General features: G+C 42.6%; 1 protein-coding gene across 1 annotated transcript in view; it reads right to left on the reverse strand.

The window, feature by feature from the left end:
- Window positions 1-2,237: 2,237 nt before the first annotated feature.
- The window catches only part of LOC139462004 (uncharacterized), a 69,165-nt gene continuing 51,727 nt past the window's right edge, over window positions 2,238-19,675 (reverse strand). The window contains exons 3-4 of the mRNA XM_071243499.1: window positions 11,614-11,751; window positions 2,238-3,326 (exon numbers count right to left, since the gene is read on the reverse strand). Coding sequence (XP_071099600.1) covers window positions 3,229-3,326; window positions 11,614-11,751 — 236 coding nt within the window. The 3' untranslated portion in view covers window positions 2,238-3,228. The remainder of the gene's footprint in view (window positions 3,327-11,613; window positions 11,752-19,675) is intronic.

A 19,675-nucleotide genomic window follows, 5' to 3' on the forward strand; every position in this document is an offset into this window, starting at 1 on the left:
AGGACGAAATTTTGCAGCAAGGCCCTCTACCATTGACGTCCAACGTGAGATCTGCAACATGATAACGCCAGGCCGCACACGGGTCACGTCATGGGAGCCTTTTTAGGCAATAACAAAGCGTGTTTCCTTGGCCATCCAGATCGCCAGATTTGAACCCAGATGAGAATCTTTGAGATGAACTTGGCCGACGTCTACGACGTCAATCATACCCTCCAAACTTCGTAAACCGGCCGACCACTGCATGATGAATTGTGAATGATTCCCCCGGCAAGAATTCAGAGACATATACAGTCAATGCCTAGACGTTGCCCTGCGGTTATGCAAGCACGTGGTGGTCATAATAGATATTGAACTTCACGTCACCACTGACCATCTGCACGACATGCCTGTGTTATAAAATCAGGAACATTATTTAGAAAAACTTTGTTGCTCCAATTGTGTGAAATTTCATGTTTTACAGAACAGTTGTTCATTCCCTATCAAGATTTGAATTAAACTCTTTAACGGTTTAAGTTTATTATGAAGCGCACATTTTATTGTGTCGTGCGCTTACGGTATTCCTATTATACCGTTACTAAATAGTGTATGCTTTGATTGCAACGTCAATGGACAAGCAACATCAGACCAGTACCGTGGCTGGAGCTTCTAGATGCTGCTGGCCCGTGAAGATCCGGGGTAGAATAGGTCTTCAGCAACTCATGCTTGCCGTAAAAGGCGACTATGCTTGTCGTAAGAGGCGACTGACGGGATCGGGTGGTCAGACTCGCTGACTTGGTTGATGCATGTCATCGATCCCAATTGCGTGGATCGATGCACATGTTGTCGATCACTGGATTGTCTGGCCAAGACGCGATTATTTACAGACCGCCGTCAAATAGCTTGAATACTGCTGAGTGCGGCGTTAAACAACAAACCAAAACAAACAAAGATGCTGCTATATTTCGTGTAATATCGCTGTAATACGAGCCCTGTAAAGAACACGAACAGGGATATTCTTATCATTAGAGAAAACTAGTATTATCAGTACAGCACACGATATTATATAGTGCGCTCACATTAAATCAATTTGAAATAAACCAAATCAGCGCACAAAAGAATACATTCTGTCCACAGGACAAAAATCATTTCGAGTGTCCCTTACGGGTCTCAGCTGAGAGTTTGTTGACGTTTTGTTGACCGATATTCTATGCGAACAAGATCAGAGGACGTTGATATATTGCCAGTGCTGCAATTGGCGTCGTGGTGTCATTACCACTCGCCTGTTTTCGTAACTTACAACAAGCCCCGCCCAAGAACTGATCGATGTAATTGCAAACACGACAAACTCAGTATGCGTATAGTTCTTCCATCAGAGCAAACCGGCGTTATGCCAAACTCACTCACTCACTCTATCAAAGAACCAATACTTCGTATATTAGATTTCATTTTTAGAGATACTTTGGTCTAAATTATACCATAGCAGCCGTTACAAGTCTTATACCTCACAGAATATTACCGGAAATACATACTTGTTGTAAAAAGAAAAAAAGTGCCACTTGACAAAGCATGTCCACGAATCAGTTCACTGTGTATTTCCGTACGCCCGCTTGCACTGATACGGAGCTAAAATTGCAGCATCGTCATTCGGCTAGTCTCGGAAAGCAACGAGTGGTCAGGAATGACACAATTGGGTTAAAACTGACTTAAAATATTACAAGTGATTCCGTGATATTTGATTGTCTAACAAAGCATTTTTTGCGTTTTTGTTTCCATAAACCGAAAAATGGTCAAACTCACTGACGCACTACTGTTTGTTGATTGGCTGATAATATAATGGAATGAATGGGGTCTGTGATGCCATATTGTGCTGAAGTATGTCAGCGAATTCGTACTGTTTTCTACGTTTCTTGTGTGTTTTTGATCATACAAGCACTCCGTGAAGTTATTATTGTGGACCTATTTATTTTTAAGAGTTGACTACAAAATGTTCTTGCGTCTATGGAGTCACAACGTAATAACCGATCAGACCACTTAAATCCGCGTAAATCCGCGTATGCACCGGTATTTACATTGTATGCACACCTTCATAATCGCAAAAAACATATTGCAGTCAATTCTTAACCAATATGGTGCACTACACCATATATGCTGAATTTCCACAAAATATAGGGGTTGTGTACAGCCACCTGACGAGGGGTCTTATAATTCGAATTCAAGACATTCACACATTCAAAGAAGACGCATTTGATATCCTTTATTATCTTGACTCGCCGTTTAACACAAAGTCACATCACGAGAAACGGTCCAAGCAGGGGTTGATTATAGCTGTATAACGTAAATTGGCTCGATGTCATTATCTCGACTAACACAGCAACTCATTCCCTTACCCGAAACAACCACTTGCAATATTTAGACCACTTCCTTTCCCAAACCGAGTAGCGGTTACCATGGCAACGACGGTACAGACTGATATTTAACTTCAAACTTTCTTGTATCATCGTTTGCATATAGAACCCCAACCTTCGTGCTTGTCGAGATAAAAACATAAAATTGGTTTGGGAGTTCGATACGGATATTTGTCCTCTGTTCGAGTAAAATAAAAACATTTGACAAGTTTGGTATTTTACTCGCACGAAGGCTGCAATTACGTACCCAACTGACCCACGCATGGTTACTTATATAATTAGCTACTCTTTTCCGACCTCTTTCACATTCCGAGGCAGACGTCGTTGTCATGAGTTACCTCCCTTAACTATCTGCACAAAGGGAGACAACTCTCACACACACCAAAATATTAGTCACTTGAATAGTTGTAGCCCAACACAAAGTCCATGCTTCCAGCAACAGTAGGGCCATCTCGGGGAATGTTGCGTCGTACACCACCAAGGGTCACGTGGAAATGATAAAGAAGCCGACGACTGCTCGGCGACGTCATGTGACGTCATGCACGTGCCGGCAGTCAACTGGACGGGAATGTGCACCAAGAAGACGTCACACGGAGTCATGTGACAAGAGCCATTATGCATGATAACATTTGAGTTAATCATAGTATCTAAGTACCAATCTTCACCAGCTGTATATTCCATTCGGGTACTCCCAAGTTTGTGAACATCTGATCTCGTGAATTCTCACGTCGCCTCGGCGTACGCGTGGAACACCGTAGTCGTCACTGCGCAAACTCCAACTGACCGGAAGTCCTTTCTGGTAGAGCACACATAGGGGCAGGATTGGGGCGACAGTAGTCTGCGGTCAGCCGGACCCCCATTGCGGCGGTTCGTACGTGTCGGGGATGACTCCCATCATGAGCAGGACATTCTTGAACTCCGCAAATTCTATCACATGGTTTTCTGAAATGAAGATATCGTAAATTGAGTCAGTGAATATGGATATGGACGGTGTTTTCAATGAAGAGTTAACTGTCCACGGTACTTAATATGCAGGCACACATAAACTGCAATCTCATTAAAATCAGATCTTAGTTCTCGCTACAGCTAAACAAAGCTCTAAGGACATCCCATGAGGGGTCACGTCAGAACGACCTTTCATCCAACCAATCTGTGCGTCGCTTACCAGATTATGAAAGTGACAGTCGGAATGTGATTTCTAATCATGCAATCTCGAAAACTTTAACATGGGGTTTTCCGAACGATGGTTACGGGTTTAACGACTGAATCCTTACAATCTAGACCATCTATTAGCCATTCCAGAATGTTTTTTTGTTCAGGTTTCAAATTTGTAATCGAAAATTTGTCAAAATATGTTTCGAAGCGTTGTCGCCAATTTGACATTTGTGCCGTAAAGCATGAGAGAGCTGCCTTCTGATGGGTCATTCCATTGGTCGGTCAAAGTTCGCGCAAGGTCGGTCTGACGTGACCCGCAATGAGATGTCCTCAGATCTTTGTTTAGCGGCAGCGAGAATTAAGATCTGATTTTAATATGATTGACATAAACTGCCGAGACCAAAAGAAAATATACATCCATGGTTAAAAATTTAATAAACAAGAAAAGGATCTTTGATGGTGATGTATTTGATACAAGTATCATATTTGTGTTTTGGACCTTTAGTTTGTTGTGTTTCGGCGATTTTTTTCAGCCTAGTGAGGTTTTCATAACGTTTGTAATTTATTGGTCAAATCCAACTGTCCAGTGTATACTTTCCTTTGCCTGGCTGCTTACTTTGAATAGTCGAGAAAAATCATTATTTTGTAACCGACACATGCTTGTAGCGTAAGTTGAAAGTTCTGACCAGGACTGAGAAAGAAGTGCACTATTTATATTTGCTCTTTGCTCTGTGTGCGAAAGCAAATCTGATGTTTTAATCAGAAACATGTTATTGGTATTTGAAACCTCTGATTGCCTTATCAGACAGGAACATTAGCCAAATTCACAGTGGAATGTTGCAACCTATCTTATTCATATTAATGAGTCTATGGTAAACATGGTGGAAACAATCACCAAATCATGTCGAAAGTTTGTCTCGCTCATTCAGGAAAAAAGCCATTATCGATTATCCTGTGTATTTATTTCAAGGAGGATCAACCCACGGAACTCATTCTCTACCAAAGCTTCGTTTGAGAAGTGAAGACTTTATCCAGTCTTGTTGCCATTGTGAAATGTTTACTTTTTTGAGATTTATTTTGAGCGGGTATAGCGGGAAACCGAAGTTGTAGTTTGATTCGTCGGTTATTTTTAGCCTCGTGTCAGTCGAATATGAATAGAAAAAAGAAGCCATGCTAGCCATTGTGTTCAGGTAACTGATAAAAATTGATAATTAATTCACCGGATAATCGAGGATTGCATAATGAAGTTAAATGGAAATGCACTTTTTCAGTCGACGAGATAAACACACAAGTAAACAACAAACACAGAAGCAGCCAATGGGTAAACAACAAGACCATAAATTCCACTTCTTGATCGGTAGTGCTGTCAGGTAGGATTATTTTTCAAAGCCAATAAACATTAAAACCTGTGTGATGTTTTATTTTCGTTACACGCGTGTAAAACATATTGAAAACAATAAACCTTAACAGCCACAAATCGACATGAGTATAAATAAGATCGGACATAATGAGTTTATATAGTTTAATGTTGATGTTATACAATAAATGAACTCAGAAGAACACTACAAACACAGTGTGAAATTATAAGGGATAAGCTTTAGTGCTCAGCACCGAATCCCTCCAGGAACGCAGATAATGTCCCACCTCACTGGCCTGTACAACATAGGCAATAAAGGAACATTACGTCATCTAGTTTTTCACATTAACACAAGTCCCTAAGGCATTGATTATTGCTTTAAATCATTATTTCTAGATTACATAAATAATAAGTTGTCCCAATGAAAGACTGGCGTTCTTAGACTGTCCTCTTATCTAGACTTTGCTATTACAAGGATGAACTTACTCAACACCCATGGACGTGTCATTCAGTACAGACTTGGAGCAAGGCTAACAAAGACACAAATCTGGCTATGGGTGAAACACATCCGTTCCACAAACGCCAGGCAATAATGTTCACAAAGAAGCCTGCAAGCAACGAGATCTTGTCTCGTGTGTGAGAGTTGTCTCCCTTTGTGCAGATAGGTAAGGGAGGTAACTCATGACAACGACGTCTGCCTCGGAATGTGAAAGAGGTCGGAAAAGAGTAGCTAATTATATAAGTAACGACGTATCCCTCATGGAAAATCGTTCACTCATGGCGTGCCCTTGAAGTGTACTTCTAGCAATATGTCGTGTATTGATAGGGCGAAGACAAGGGCTGACTTGTACCAGGATTATTATCATTACAACCGGGATCACTGCCACCATCACTGCATCCATCATTACCACCGTCACTACCAACCAGTGAAGATCCGGGTTAGGACCCATGCTCATCACAATGTGGCGGACCCGTCAAGAACCCATGGTTCCCGTAAAAGGCGACTATGCTTGTCGTAAGAGGCGACTGACGGGATCGGGTGGTCAGGCTCACTGACTTGGTTGATGCATGTTATCGTATCGATGCTCATGGTGTTAGTCACCGGATTGTCTGGTCCATATTCGATTATTTACAGACCGCCGTCATAAGCTGGAATACTGCTGAGTGCGGCGTAAAACAACAAATAAACACACTAAGCAGTACCAAACCGCACCGTAGACGTCTACGAGATGCATCACTTCCGGTATTCCTCCAACAAACTGACACAATTGAAATACGGCTCTAGTCTCACACACTCGGTAGGGTAGCCTGGTTGTCAAATATAAAACGTCAAAACCAGAGAAAAATCAGTCTCGATTATCTGCCGTAATCCCATTCATTGGGCGCGTTGGAGGGAAAATAGTGGTGAAATGTATATGAAAGGATCCCTGAAAATCAGTGATGACATCAGGAGTTCGCGAAAAGAAATCGCTTGTCACACCGAAGGCCCAGGTTCGAATCCTCACATGGGTACAGTGTGTGAATCATATTTATGGTGTCTCTCAGCCATGAAATTGCCATCTTCCCGAGGCAAAGGAGTTAACTGACTATGAAAGTCGAGTTTTCACCCTTGCCGAACTAGGCTGGTATTATGGAGTTATATACGTTTTGTCTGGACTAACGAGTCTATGCATAGTCCAATCAAAATCGCGCACCGAAATCAAAATCCGGTTCGTAAACTGTCGTGCAGATTTCGATCGATTGCAGGGTTTGCAAAGCACGCGCATCGCCAATTCGTTGTCAGCAGCTATTTTCCAAATCCTTTCATGTTTTTAATCAAGGTGCTCACGTGATTTGATGCATTTCGCGATGTAAGATCCGTTTTATCACAATATAGATCTTGATTATCGATCAGATCGTCCTGACTTGGGCGCCACCATTTTGTGTGAAGCAAACGCAAGTGATACGAGAGGTGGAATCTGATTGGTCCGTAGGAGAGGCTTAGAAGGGACATACTTGGTAATAGCCACTGGTGGCGCAACGATCGAGTCCAGTAATTCCAGCCTAGTTCGGCAAGGGTGGAAAATGGACTTTTAAAGTCAGTTAACTCCCTTGCATCGGGAAGATGTGAAATTGCTGGAATATGGGTAAAAGCGGCGTTTAACCATGGTCACTCACAGACACAGATCAGGGCCCCGTTCCTCAAAGCCATCCTGGAGTTACGACTGTCGTAAGTCTATGTTAAAGTATAGCAGTTACGATCATCTTAGCGCTAAGATCGCTTTGTTAAGCGGGGCCCAGACTACAGACGAGCAGATAAATCCTGTCACCTCGTTTACCCAACAGTCCCCCAAATTCAACAATGATATGACGACGAACTGACTAATTCGTCTCAAAACAACCATGGGTGAATCTTCACTGAATATTGTATTGATGCAAGCGGTGTTGAACAGTCTGTAAAATGGCATGTAAACATAACCTCACGTCCGAAGCGACATAGTGAGAGAGACTACGAGCGAGGACGTACCCTTAGCACAGTTATCAGACTATTTCAGGAAACTATAATCTAATCTCATATTACTTAACATACTTAGCCTCGCACATCGTCCACGTGTTGCGTTTTCTTACGACGGTAATTTTTTACAAGTCAATTCTTGCCGAGACAATGTTTTTTGAATGCTTGACTGACATAGCGTTTTGAATAGTGCGTAAAACTATATCCATACTTAAACACCCTGGAGGTGCAATAGAAACACGTTTCGACTATCGAATATGATATTGCACCCCTGAGCGACTTGATTTGTTATTTGTGTATTTTCAGCGCTATAAAAGTTCGACTGTTTTTGCTGTAGCGCGTTATACACGTTGTAGATTCGCACACGTGTCACTGACTATACATATGACCAATGACGACGCGATAGTGGTCACTTTCATATCAGTTTCCTATCCTGAACCAAGACATAGAAACACGACTGCGAAGAGAAGAAATGTGTTTACAAACTGTGTCCATGCGTAGAACTCTGGACGTCTGGACAACACAATACATTTAAGTTCGTTTGTTTAACGCCTCAATATTTCAGCTATATGGCTGGGGTGGACAATCCGGTGATTGATATTGTTAACAACGATCCATGTTGATAGGGTACGATGACATGCAAACAACCATGTAACCGAGCATGACCACACGGTCCCTTTGATGACCTCTTACGAGTAGAGTAGGTAATTGGCATCATCCCGATTCAAGGGCATTAACTTACCCACTGGGAACTGGACTTTTCAGTATAGTCAGTCAACGTCCTTGCCTTGAGGAGATGGCTATTGGGAACCTATGTTTTTCCCTACGTGTATGCATTTAAGTGAGTGAGTTGGGTTTAACGCCGCTTTTAACAGTATTCCAGTTATATCGCGGAGTGTCAGCTTAATGTGGAAGGAAGAGATGCAGGTCTCAGACGTTTACCACTTTGGTGAAACCCACGAGCACGGGTATGGTGCTGACAAACCTAGAAACATAATCGGGGCGAACCAGGATTCGAACCCACAATCATAGGTTTCTGGCGTGCCCAAGGTACGCAACTCTGCACAGCTAATCGCGGCGCCTTAGACGACTCGGGCACCCGTGCACTCATGTGCATTTAAGAGTTCAGGAGGTTGGATGTGGTGGGTGTAGGAGAGGATAGAGTCTCTGCTTGCGTAGTGAGTGAGTAAGTGAGTGAGTGAGTAAAACACTTACAACCATTCATAACATATGTTAACATCGCATAACAGATATATCCACTGTCCAACAGATTAGATCACCCCAATAAAGATATAAACACCTTCGTAACAGCTACACACACCCTCGTAACAGACATAAACACCTTCGTAACAGGCATAAACACCTTCGTAACAGATATAAACACCTTCGTAACGGATAAAAACACCTTCGTAAGAGACATGAACACCCTTATCAACAGATCTAAACACCCTTCTCCACCGATAAAAAACTTCCTTCGTAACAGATATAAACACCTTCGTAACAGATATAAACACCTTTCGTAACAAACATCCTATATCAGACACCAAACAAAAACCATCAGCTGTGACCCTCCTATAACAGAATTTGACACCCTCCACAACAGATATAACAATCCTTCAAAACGAATATTTTGTTTAAAAACAAGATAAAACACCTTCGATAACAGATATAAACGCACGCACGCACGCACGCACGCACGCACGCACGCACGCACGCACGCACACTAACGAGTTCAATAGTTGGGCTTTTGTATTATCCGTATTTTTTAACCAAGAAGAGGTAATTTTAGCCTGCTTTCTCAAAAATGAAGTGCAAACTGCACGCCGCACGATCCTTTGTGAAGCGTGCGTGCGTGCGTGCGAGCGTGCGTGCGAGCGTGCGTGCGTGCGTATGTGTTTGTGTGTGTGGAGAAAATAAAACATATACTTTTTTTGTTTGATGTGTTTGTTAATGAATTGTAAAGAAATAAATTGCACAACCTGGTCTATAAAGGAACTTAGTCTTTAAAGGAATGAATTCTTCGAAATAAATGTAGTGCGGCAAGCGAGTGATTTACTAGAGCTTTAAAGTAAATCAACATGTCTATAGGCTATGTGCGGCTGTTAAGACCAAAAACATATTTGGGCAGGCGTGACAGTTGTTTAAGAGAAGGAACGAGAAACTGTAAAATCGACGAGCAAATCACAAGTCCGCAAATGATACGTTGCAGAATCGAGCCCTAGTGGCGACATATGTTTCCCGACAAAGTTTGAAATCATTCTCTTGAGTGTTAAAATAAATAAAAATAATGCCAATACTACAAAAATTGAAATGAGGGTTCAAGATCGTATAGGCATGACGAAATGACAACCAAACTGTTCACTTGTGTAAAATAAAGGATCGTTTAAACAGTAGTGCAACGTCACAGACGTGACTTAATCCTAAATAACATAGTATTATTTGACAGAATAGAATTATCAGTTCAAATAAGTCCAGGTTTTCTGGTAGCAACAAGATTTATACGTGTGCAGATATGTTGCAGATTATCGATTTTCCATTTTTTTCATGTTTAGTGTCAGCGTGTATCGACGTACTGAACAACCCCGCTGAAATCACGCCACGAGCGTTTAATCGCAACGCCACCGTACCAGGCCTACCAAACAGAAACAATAACGTGTATTCAAAAACAGAAATGTGTACAATATTTGTCTATTTTGCACAATAAAATATCGGCTGGCAGAAATAGGAGTAGAGTTTGCACACTGAAACTATTGGATGGGTTGAGTCGGATTGATGATGTATTGAGAAAACGAATTTTATTTTTCTTTGGTAGGCCTGCGTTGCGCTACGACTGTCGTAAACCGTTACTACGTCTTTGCGAACCGATGGCATTTACTCTGTGACGTCATGTCACCTCAATTTGTATGTGGTCTGGTGGTACAGCATCTGCCAGGAGAGCGGAAGGTCAAGGATTCCTGGCCGCGTCATACCAAAAGACGTTAAAAGATGGTACTTTTTGTTACCCTGTCTGGCGCTTGGCATTGAAGGGACTAAAACAAGGACTGGTCGGCTCGGAGTTAGTATACTGTGTCTGAGTGGGGTATTCATGTTAAACTGCGGTATGGTCTAGCACACACACACACACACACACGCACGCACGCACGCACGCACGCATGCACGCACGCACGCACGCACGCACGCACGCGCACACACACACGTGCATACACGTAGCTATATAAATGCAAAGCGACGTAAATTGAAATTTATCTGAGTTTCCTTAGTTGCTGTGCAACAACTACATCATGAACTGCGCACGATTGAGTAATGAATTAAAAAATGCTCTTGAAATTCTGTAGGTGGTTAGTGGTGTTCATGAAGTGTACCTTTAATTTAATTGGTTTTTAATTTTTGTAAATACCTACCTCAAATTTATGACACATAAGCGAGAGACAGGCCATTATTTACCTAATATCCTCATCAGATGGCAACAACACCTTATGCAATCTCTGTTGTGGAAACAAACGGGTGAAAGTGCACTCTCATCAAATAAAATCAGGAGTCCCTGGTGCACTAGTGTTATCGGTGCCTGTTGACGTGGGAGATACTCACGGGACTGGGCTCCGACTTTAAGTGTCGGCAACAGGTTAGTCATATCAGTTGCGGGGGTTAATTAATGAATGCGATGAAAGGTTTTAACAGGCACGACTCAGCTAGGTTCGTGAACCTGCGTGTATGACTGTATGCTGCAACCAACGTCATCATTCTCGAACTACACTTCTTCTACGACAATACATCGCTCCCCACTGCTTAGCCCCGCTACAATTCAGGTCGCCATCGAGCCTCGATTTCATAAACTTCGTTGATGCCACTACCACCCGTGCTACGTCTGCTGCTGCCACTATCCCTGCTACTACTACTGCTGATGCTACTACTCTCCCTTCTACTACTGCTACTACCATCCCTGCTATTACTACTACTGATGCTACTACTAGTGTTGATGACCTACTACCCCTGGTAACAGTGCTACTACTACCAACATTTCTCCTTCTATAACAACTTTTACTCCTACCACAACGATAACAACTACGGCAGCGGTTACGACTAATGCTGCCACTGCAGTTGCTGCTACTACTAGTCCTACTGTTCTAACCTCTACCTCCACGAGTTCTCTCCCTGAATGAAACATGACACATTATTATTATTATTATTATTATTATTATTATTATTAATATTATCATACGTACCATTGACGTCAAGGCTTTGAAACATTCCTTTCACAAACGCCTGTCCGTCGTGGTGGGAATTCTTCTGTCGACACATCAGCAGTGTCAGTACGCAGTACTCAGCTTCATGGCGTTTGCATTTAAGGAAGGAGCGATCCCCTGAAACAGAGGATACAGATATAGTCAGTCAGTGAGTGAGTGAGTGTGGTTTTACGCCACTTTTAGCAATATTCCAGCAATATCACGGCGGGGGACACCAGAAATGGGCTTTGCAGTTTGTACCCATGTCGGGAATCGAACCTGGGTCTTCGGCGTGACGAGCGAACGCTTTAACCACTAGGCTACCCGACCGACCCGATACAAATAGAAGAAGAAGCATACAAAAAGCACTGATCGAGCAAACCGAACGTTGATTCAAGGCGCCGCTATCTCATAAAAGGGTTATACAATCGTGCTATTTGTGTTTGTTTGTTTTCTAAGTAGAAAGGTAATTTTATTGTATTTATGTCACGTGTTAGTTTAGGTCTTCCAGCCTTTGTGTATCCCTCGTTGGCTTCCTGAAAATTGTTTTTCAACTACGGACATATCGAAGTCGGATATGACAAACAGTCGGTTAAAACCCATGGGAGGAATTAGTTTTAATGTTTACGGGGAGAACGAATATCTGATATAACAAATATTATTTGAGAGCCCTTACACCTGGTGTTGTTTCTTATTTCAGTGAGTGAGTGAGTGAGTGAGTGAGTGAGTGGGTGGGTGGGTGGGTGAGTGAGTGAGTGAGTGAGTGAGTGAGTGAGTGGGGTTTATCGATGCTTTGAACAGTAGTTTAGCTTGATTGTCAGCTCGATTTGTTTTGTATGCATTCCGCAGATTCCAGATGTATGACAGCGGACTGTAAATAATCGAATCTGGATCATGCAATCCATTGATCGATACTCAATAGGATATAGGTGAATGGAACAAGCAGCTATGCTGATCGTAAGAGGTGACTAAGAAGCCAGGCGTAATACAACAACAAAAACTTAAACGTTTCAGGATGGTTGGCGTTCCGCTCCTTCGGCGTTGTTGCACGTGGAATTTATACTTAGCTTACCGGAACCACGGGCGACCCTGCCTCCCTACCGTTGTTATCGATTAAACAGATTGGTGGCTTCAAATGTCATGTCGTGATTTTTTTGTTGTTGCAGGAGAAGTTTCTTTTTAGGAAAATGGCCCTGTTGACTGGAAGAAGTCTCCCCTCACTGCACTGACGGTGTCAGGAAAAACACTGCCTGCTACCTATGTGTTCCGCAGAAGTGTCTGTACACTACAAGGCAACGCTGTCTGTTTCACTGGCTATATTTACAAAAGTCAGTTAAGGACGTTGACGATAATAACAACGTTATCGAGCTATGCATGAATCCATCAGTCTTATCTGGAGCGTAGCGCCAACCAGCAGACTGACGGGCAGTTTAGTACTAGCGAAAGTCTTGGAACCTTTCACAACCTACCTGCCAAGACTTGGGTGAAAGCGTATTCACAGATGGTGAGCCCTATTTCCTTGACCTGCTTAGTAGATTTGTTTAATAAACTGTAGGCTCGGTGGTTGAAATGAAATTAGATTTCCATAAAATATTGAAATTCATCTTTTTTCAAATCTGTCAGATGAAAATTAAATAAAAGAAATGTGCTGTCTACTATTCATGCCTACTATCACGCTTACTGATTGCGAAGTCATAGTAACACCTTTGTATTTTTCTTAAATATTCTATATATGTACGAGAATAATAATAACAAGAGTTTGCCACTAACGTGGCTATATCCCCCGCCCCTGTTGCAGAATTTATGACATAATTAAATCTAAACAAACTTTAACCTTTTTTAACCGAGGTGGAACTTGTCATGGAAATTGTAAATAGAGAAGAGTTTGGAACCTAAGTCCATCTTGTTGCCATGGAAACGTAAAATAAACTTTTTTTTCTAAAATTTCTAAATAGCAAAAGGCACCAGTTTAGCATGTACCTGACAAACCTGCAAAGTTTGATGAAAAATATTGAACGGTTTATGAGTTATGCTCCGGAAACGAACCCTACCCTCGCAGAACCTAAGTCCATCTTGTTGCCATGGAAACGTAAAAAATACAAAAAATAAAAATTTCTAAATAGCAAAAGGCACCAGTTCAGCATGTACCTGACAGACCTGCAAAGTTTGATGAAAAAATATTGAAAGGTTTATGAGTTATACTCCGGAAACGAACCCTACCCTCACAGAACCTAAGCCCATCTTGTTGCCATTGAAACGCAAAATATAAAAATTTCAAAACTTTCTAAATAGCTAAAGACACCAGTTCAGCATGTACGTGACAGACCTGCAAAGTTTGATGAAAAAATATTGAACAGTTTATGAGTTATGCTCCGGAAACGAAACGTGGCGGACGGACGGACGGACGGACGGACGGATGGAGCCAGTTACTATATCCCCCGCCAACTTTGTTGGGCGGGGGATAAAAATGATAATAATAATAATAATAAGAAGAAGATTGTAAGAAGGGCTGTATTCAACCACCGACGCCGAAGACCCGAGTTCGATTCCCCACAAGGGTACAATGTGTGAAGCCCATTACTGGTGCCCCCACCGAGATATTGCTGGAATAAGCTAAAACGCGCTGTAAAACCACACCCTTTCACTCACTGTGTCAAAGTATTGAAATTACGATCGCCATGGCGCCCAGATCATCAGGAAGAGAGAGGCCATATTTCACGGTGTATCATCGTACCATGACGAGGTGGGTCATGGCTGATGCCGTCCACTAACACGGGGCTGAACATGACATCCCTCCAAGCTATAACCACCCTTCATCCCTGGACAGGTCCCCCCTCCCCATCTTCCCCCTGGCGTTGATTGGGATTAATTGGTTTGTTGACCCAGGTTATATCCGGCAAGTAGCCAGTAGGCCTTCCTCCCACCGCGTCCCAGTCGACTCCCTTCTCTATAGAAGGGGCTGGCCGTGAACTTTGCCGTGTAGCTGTAGGACTTTGCAGACCTTGGCGGTCGGTAACTCTTCAATTTTGGCCGTGTGATGATGATTTGCAATCCTTTGAAGCGAACTGACAGAATATATGACAACCACCAATAACAAAATGTTTCATTCCTCCGAGCTAGTCTGGATTGTCACGTTTGCTGATGATGTGTGTGTGGTACCTACGTTACGTGTTACGGGGGAGTTAGATTGGGGATTTCGGGCTCTATGACATTTGTTTGTTTGTGTCACTTAACCGAATTCTGGGATTACGCTGCGACCTTGCACGAAATACATAATACAAATGAACCTTGTGAAATTTATCCATATGTGGAACTGAACACGGATTTCGTCCGCAAAGCAACGAACTCTCCATACATTGTGTTACTCCATGTCTGGTCACTAAATTAACGGATATTCACCCCATGATTTATCGCCATGACAGTTATAGAGAGTATACAGCAGCTGTCCGTGACAGTTTTTTTATTTGAACGCTGGTATGACCATATTTGTCACAGGCGATTCAGGCCGCCTCCTGCGAAAGATGACCTTCTTCCATCTGACATCAATGGTATAAATTGCTGCTACAGCTGTTTGAAGTCGCCTGTTTCCGGGAATTCATAAGTTAGATGAACTTGAGATGAGAGACTTGTGTAATGTTGGAAATGTATGATATATATTAGTGATATGGATTAGGTCACAACTACTTTATTATTTGTGTAATGTTTGAAATAAACGGTTGTACTTGCGATGTGCATTATGTATGTGTGTTTACTTTCATTATTTGAATTGTCTTTGTCTTGTGTGTGTGTGTGTGTGTGTGTGTGTGTGTGTGTGTGTGTGTGTGTGTGTGTGTGTGTGTGTGTGTGTGTGTGTGTGTGGCTTCTTGTAAAAGTCCGGACTATTTTATGCTAGCCCACTGAGTTACCATGCCGCAGTTTAAAATGAATATCCCACTCAAACACAGTATACTGAATCCAAGCTGACGAGTCCTTGTTTTAGCCCCTTATGCCGAGCACCAGACAGGGTAACAAAAAGTACCATATTTTAACGTCTTTTGGTATGACGCGATCGGGGATAGAATCGACAACCTTGCGCGCTCCGGGAAGACGCTCTATCCACTAAGCCACGGAGGCGGTCGTGCATAAATATGGCTTAAGGTAGTGAAAAGGATTAGGACCCGTGAAGATCCGGGTTAGAACTGGTCTCCATCAACCCATGCTTGTCGTAAGAGGCGACTAACGGGATCGGGTGGTCAGGCTCGCCGACTTGTTTGATGCATGTCATCGTTTCCTATTTGCGTGGATCGATGCACATGCCAATCACTGGGTTGTCAGGTCCAGACTCCAGACTTTTTACAGACCACCGGCATATTGCTGGAATATTGCGAAAACGAAACGGCTAGATGTTTTCGGATTGTAGATAGAGATAGAGAAATCCTAGGAACAAGTCCGTGACCATGAAGTTTTTAACATACTCGTGTACTGTCTTCATCTACATCTGCTAAGGAATTCAACTTCATCAAGGACATGCTCATTATGGAACAGTGAAAAAAGCTTCCCGAAAACCTCAAATCAGCCGTACTGACTATACACATGTTAGCCTTACCCCTTACCTCTGTGATAGGTTTAAAACATTCAAGTGTGAAAAGGGTCAAATTCTCACACACACGAGATAACTTTGATAAGGCGCTCTCAAACGGTTGCACAGTTCTTAAATAATGCAGATCCCTTCGGGATAAAAGGGTCCTCTTGGACATGTGAAGAGTCTTTTGAAGACATTGAGGCTGCTGACAGATTATACGGGAGTGTCTGGATTAATGAGGTTGCACTGTTGAAATATTTTCTGACCAATTCTTCGTAAAGATAGAAATCGGGGTAGAAAATACAAATACTTCCCGAAACCTCCCAACTCGTAGTGCTAGACACATGTTCACCTTATCACATCATCTGATTTTGTTGTGAACCCAAAACATGCATATGGTAAGAAGAAAAATGGATAATTATCATTCATTTGAACATGGTCATAACTTCGACAACGATTTCTAAAAGTGGACACATTTCTTAAAAAATGCAGATGAACGGTAAAAAAATGCCTCATCCCACGCCGTTGTTTATGACAAAAGGGGAAGCGGTTCCAGTGGACTATTACTCACTTTGTTGTGGCCTCAGTAAGAGAAGAATGTATCCCGTCTGATCACCGAGACAAAAGACGGGGAAATCTCGGAGAGGGAGAGATAGAGAGACTGATAAAAGGAGGAAGTTATGAACGAGAGAGGGAGGTGCTGTGGAAAGTGTTGAACTAAACAGCTTGTCGCTAAAGCCGGAAGTGCTGAGGGAGAATGCAACTGTGAAATGTAGTTCCCAAAAGTTCTAATTTCCGAGAATACTTGACGTGAATGCAGGTGTGTAATTTGTAATAAAAACCTCAGCATGAATATATATCTCAAGTAGCCTTGGTGAGTCTGGTTTTTACAAGGACTAAGAATAGAATTAAAACATTATACGTCTTTCATATCATTATTTTCCTGACTGACAGACATGAGGTTGGTAATTATATTTAAATGGCGTGTATAAAATCGATTATAATTAATGTATTTCGAAATCAAAAAGGTAGACCCACGATGTGTTCTTTTCGAACACATACCTAGGGCTCATCGCCGATACAACTAAACCGGACGTATGCCATGCGCATGCGCCCGAACATTTTCAACTTTCAAGATGTATGTCAACCGAGCGCAGGTCATATCTGTCACGTGACAATGCTATGCCACGAGAAGGAACGCCCCTTTAAATCTCAGTCTGTTGGAAGCACACGGTTCTTCTTCAACATTATCTGATGTCTGGCGAGACGCGGGAGAAGTGTGAAGATGTTTGTTCCCCATCTATTAATTTGCTGCAAATAAACAACCAAGTCTCTGACATGAAATATATTTTTTTGCAGCGAATGCACTAATCTTTTTTTCTCAAATGTATGCAGAGAGATGGAGGCTCCCGCTTACGTCCTGCCAATGCAACATGTACACAAAACGAAACCTCCTCGACTGCTTCTATAGTTAAGCTGTCGCTGAAGAGAGCAAGGAAATGACGTTTAGTATAAAAAACTTGGTAGCCGAGAATAATTGTTGATGTTTAAACAGCCACGGATTTCTTTTTAAGTTCCGGCTCATTATGAACAGGTGTGCATGTAGCTGTGTGTATTGCTTTTCCCCCAAGCGAAGAACCCCCTACCTTATGTATCCCATCCTCTATGCAGTATGTACCCCTACATACCCCTACGTACCCCACACACCCCACACCCCACACCCCACACCCGACACCCCACACCCCAAGTCTATTGGAAGAGGGGAGATGAGAGGTGACGTGAGGTGAAATGGGGTTTAACGTCGCGTCCAAGATTATTGCACTTATATAGCGACGTGCATGCACGTGTGTGTGTGTGGCTGCTTGTAGTAGTCCGGACTGATGCCGATTTATAGTGCTAGCACACTGAGATACCATGCCGCAGTTTAACATGAATACCCCACTCAGACAGTGTATTGACTCCGAGCCGACCAGTCCTTGTTTTAGCCCCTTAATGCCGAGTGCCAGACAGGGTAACACTTTTTAACGTCTTTTGGTATGACGCGGCTGGGCATCGAACCCCGGACCTTCCGCTCTCTGGGCGGACGCTCTACCACTAGACCACGGAGGCGGTCAGGGGAGATGAGACATTGTAGTGGCATCCTCTAGTCCCTGTGTATAGTACTTCAACCACCAAACCATCTGATCCCATCGCTACCCCACACCAACCCAACCACCAACACCCGCACGGGCCATTCCCTTTCCGTGAATGATACCCTGGTCATTGTTTGGATGTAGTTATTAAAAGTCATTCAGTGAGTGAGTATGTGAGTATTCTCTTTTAGCATTAGTCCAACAATATCATGACGGGGGACGCCAGGAACGGGATTTTTACATTGTACTCATGTGGGGAATCGAACCCGGGTATTCGGCATGACGAGCTAACGCTTAAACCACCGCCCTCATTAGGTTACATAAAAGCATGTCGGATTGGCTGGCACAGATACATATAAAAGTGTCTGAATCAGTGTGAACTGTGCAACCCCACCCCGAAAACAACCCCCACCCCCATCCCAGACCTATTCGTTCTCAAGATTCTTACATGCATGAACATTTTATAACTTTCACGTCTACCCACAATTCCACTTGGCCTCAATTATTTTACAAATGTCAAAAACTGCAAACAACCCCCTTCCCCATTCCCCCCTCACTGCGGGGGTGTGATTATATTAGCAGTCTGTCAGTAGGGAGTAGCTCACAACCTCCTCCGTGCTATCAGCAGAACTGTACGATCAGTCTGATGACTGAGTAGGTTACGAGGCTGTTGTGCGCATATCCATGCAATTTCGGCTCTTTTGGACAACCAACGCGCAGGTCCGGGACGAGTCCGGCAGGGGGCGTTTTAGTTCAAAAGTGGTGTTGACGGATAACGACGTGCTGAGACAGGTGGGCCTACTTCGGAGAACGTCGACGCCTCTCAATCAAATGTCTCAAGCTGCAGGCAAATTATCTCATTTTTTTCACAGTATGGTCGTAGGTTGATTATTGTTTACTTTTTTGTATTTATGTAAAAACATGAAAAATGTTTTTTTGCTTGATGCAAAAAAGCATCTGAACAAAGAGTCAAATGACTCCGAGAACAGACGTCGACATTATTGGTTCAAGGTAACTATCAACGGTTCACCTTTGTCATTGGCATCACCGGTAAAGATATTCCTTTGGAGATATGGATTATTTTATTTTTTAGATATAAAAAACAAAACTTGTAGATTTTTTTAACAGCAGCAACTGCAGAGGAGAATGAGTTATTGTTAAGGTAGTGTATGCTGTGAAAGGTGGATGACGAAAATTACACAATGAGCTTTTTTCGATGTGTATATGCACATGATCTCTGGTATATGATATGATCTCTGTGAAGTGTTTGTTTGTTTGTTGTTTAACACCGCACTCAGCAATATTACAGCTATATGACGGTGAATCTGGACAATTCAATCCAGTGATTGACATCATGTGCGTCGATCCA

The sequence above is a fragment of the Haliotis cracherodii genome, unplaced genomic scaffold (genome assembly GCF_022045235.1).
Source record: "Haliotis cracherodii isolate W230 unplaced genomic scaffold, xgHalCrac1.p SCAF_15, whole genome shotgun sequence".
Lineage (NCBI taxonomy): Eukaryota > Metazoa > Mollusca > Gastropoda > Lepetellida > Haliotidae > Haliotis > Haliotis cracherodii.